The following is a 2,897-nucleotide window of genomic DNA, read 5'->3' as shown; positions in this document are numbered from 1 at the left end:
AGAAAGGCTGAACTGAACAAGCCATTTTTTTTTATTTTACTTTTGGGCTTCTAACCTCTGAATGTAATAGAGCATGCAGGAAATAAAAATTTGGGCAATCATTGGGAAAGGATAGAGCTAAACATTCTTAAGGAGAAACGCGGAGGAAGTGATCTTTGGGTAAGGTTTCCTCCAATAAATGTACAACTGCTTATATAAGATGCTAAAGAAAATTCAAATATAAAACCTGGCTCACTTGTCCTTGTTTTCTTTCATCTCAGAAACATGTTCCGATGTTTCCTCTTTGCCTACCTACTAACTTAAAAGCAGTGATGGGACTAACGGCGTTGAAAGTAACGGCGTTACTAACGCCGTTACCTTGTTTTAGTAACGAGTAATCTAACTAATTACTTTGACTGTAACTATAACGCAGTTACCATTGCAGACACCCCATTACTGCGCGTTACTCAGTTCACTCCGTGCACGAGAAAATTCTAACTTCCGGATTTATTACCGGAAGTTGAAGTGTTTACTTCCTGTCGCTAGTCTGCGCTATCCCCCCGCACTGAGAAAATGATGTCCAAAGCAAAAAGGATCGTAACCTGTCAAAAAGCTGAAGGTGGGAACAACTTTTACTGTTCTGTGCCGCTGTGTACCGCCGGGGGTAGGTTCAACAAAGTGCTGAGCTTCCACAGATTCCCCAAAGACCCGAGTTTGCCCGCTCAATGGCTAGCAAAAATAAGAAGGAAAGACTTCACCGTGATAGCTAACTCTTCAGTTTGCAGCAGGCATTTTAAGACTGGGGAAATTGTTTTATCGGCCAAAGGGAGGCGAAAACTTAAACCCGGAACGGTTCCATCTATTTTTCCGTGGACCAAGCCATCGAGGCCAGGAGTGTGGGAACGCTGTCCTCGGGCAGCCGCAACAGGAGGAGAAGATGGCGCCACGGATGACAACTCTGCTGCGTCTGGCAGCAACACAGGCATGGAGATGGACTGTGAGCCTGCTCAAACTCCGCCTGTCCCCATGATTGAGGACCACGACTACGCGGAGAGTCCTTTCATCACCGTGGACCGCAGTAAATACACTGACATGTGTAAAGAGATCGAGGAGCTCAGACAGCAGCTTGAGTCTCAGCATCTGACCCTCAGATTTGGGCTGCAGCGGTTCGCCTCATCCAAAGAGGATATTCGTTTCTATACCAGGTAAGAATGGCCATTTACACGGTATATTGTACTGTTTTTGATTAATGTATTTACTCTGGTTTTGGTATATGCAGTAATAGCTGTCTTTTCTTTTGTTTAACTGAAAAAAAAACAATATAACAATTGGCAGAGTTAAGAGTTGCAGACAATGTGTTGCTGTGTGCACATCATATAATCTATTGAAAATGTCAATCACTATTATCCATTCTGTTAAGGGAAAATACTGAATTACACTGTGCTGAACAATATGTAATAACATTCCTCTTTTAATGCAGATTTCCATCATATGAGCATTTGATGGCATTCTGGTATCTTATTCAAGAGGCAACCACCAGGATGGTGAGGGTGAACAGTGCTCAGAGAAATCTTTCCAGCAGCACATCCACTGAAAGCCCTGTGACCAGACCAACTGTAAGTTATGGTTTGTTTTATGAAATGAGTCATTTAACTTTGTAGAGTAGATGTGTAAATATTTAATTTTAGCCGTTACAATTATTTGCTTTTATTCAAAGTAAATGTGTAGTGTTTTTAATATTATTATTATTATAATAAAAAGGTTAATTATTGTATTATGTCTTCTTTGCAGAAATTGTTGCCAATTGATGAGTTATTCTTCTTTCTAAATTATCTTTCCACTGGCTGCACTCAAAGAGAGCTCGGCCACAAGTTCAACATCCACAGAGCCACAGTGAGCAGGATCATTGTAACGTGGGCCAACTTTCTTTACACTCTGCTTGGGTCTGTTTCAATTTGGATGACAACTGATGCAGTCAAAGCAAATCGGCCTGTAGACTTCAATGGGACTTATGAAAACACTCATGTAATTTTGGACTGCACAGAAATGAGATGCCAAACTCCTTCCTCACTTCTACTACAGAGTGAGGTTTTCTCGACCTACAAGTCGCACTGCACCTTCAAAGCCCTGATAGGCATGTCCCCCCATGGAGCACTGACTTTTGTGTCTGCGCTGTTTGAGGGTTCCATCAGTGACAAAGAGATCTTCCGTCAGTGTGGCATCACCTCCCTTCTAACACCTGAAATGGAAGCAATGGTGGACAAAGGGTTTCTGATCGATGAGCTGGTGTCTGGGAAAGTTCACCGTCCCGCCTTTCTGTCCAAGGAGGAGCAGATGCCTGAGGTGGAGGCTCTCAGGACCCAGTCCATAGCTCGCCTCAGAGTCCATGTCGAGAGGCTCATTAGGAGAGTCAAAGAAAACAAACTTTTTGACACAGTTATCCCACTCTCCATTTCTGGGAGCATTAGTCAAATTTTTACAGTTGCTTGTCTCCTCACAAACTACCAGTATGGACCCCTGGTTAAAAAGTGGGCACACGCTGAGTAGCTGCTGTAGTTCTTATTTTATAGATTTGTAGAAACTGTTCATATCATTACTTTACCAACTACAGTTCACATTTTTTACTTGTCCCAGGGAATTAATTTTTGAGAGAAGTTTTTTTCTTTTTTTTTATGTAAAAGTATTCACATTAAAAGTATTCACAGCAAACAAGGATTGTTCATTCGAGTTTTTAATTGTGTTATTTTATATTATTGTGTAATAACATGCACATATTGCAATTGAAATGTTTATTAATGTAATTGATGTAGGAAATGGTCTGTTTGTCTGTACTAAATAAGAAAAAGGAGATTACTTTTTTTTTCCTGTTTTAACAGTCCCTTGACTGTGATTACATTAGAATGATCAAATACAAGAGA

At 40.9% G+C, this 2,897-nt stretch overlaps 1 protein-coding gene across 1 annotated transcript; it reads left to right on the top strand.

Moving 5' to 3' along the window:
* The first annotated feature begins 750 nt into the window (after window positions 1-750).
* LOC119773050 lies at window positions 751-2,628 on the top strand. Its single transcript, XM_038269869.1, has 3 exons — window positions 751-1,184; window positions 1,460-1,595; window positions 1,771-2,628. Exons 1-3 carry the CDS (start codon window positions 964-966, stop codon window positions 2,524-2,526), a joined length of 1,113 nt encoding a protein of 370 aa, XP_038125797.1. The 5' UTR covers window positions 751-963; the 3' UTR covers window positions 2,527-2,628.
* Window positions 2,629-2,897: the final 269 nt, after the last annotated feature.

This window comes from Cyprinodon tularosa, unplaced genomic scaffold (genome assembly GCF_016077235.1).
Source record: "Cyprinodon tularosa strain WSP-4 unplaced genomic scaffold, ASM1607723v1 ctg74, whole genome shotgun sequence".
Lineage (NCBI taxonomy): Eukaryota > Metazoa > Chordata > Actinopteri > Cyprinodontiformes > Cyprinodontidae > Cyprinodon > Cyprinodon tularosa.
The sequence above is the reverse complement of the archived record's forward strand: the minus strand, read 5'-3'. Positions and strand labels throughout refer to the sequence as shown.

Excerpts from the sequence above, each read along its gene's own strand:
- LOC119773050 (XM_038269869.1), top strand. The coding sequence starts at position 964 with ATGGAGATGGACTGTGAGCCTGCTCAAACTCCGCCTGTCCCCATGATT. Across the intron at positions 1,185-1,459 it reads GATATTCGTTTCTATACCAG|ATTTCCATCATATGAGCATT; the intron begins GTAAGAATGGCC and ends CTTTTAATGCAG. Across the intron at positions 1,596-1,770 it reads GCCCTGTGACCAGACCAACT|AAATTGTTGCCAATTGATGA; the intron begins GTAAGTTATGGT and ends TCTTCTTTGCAG.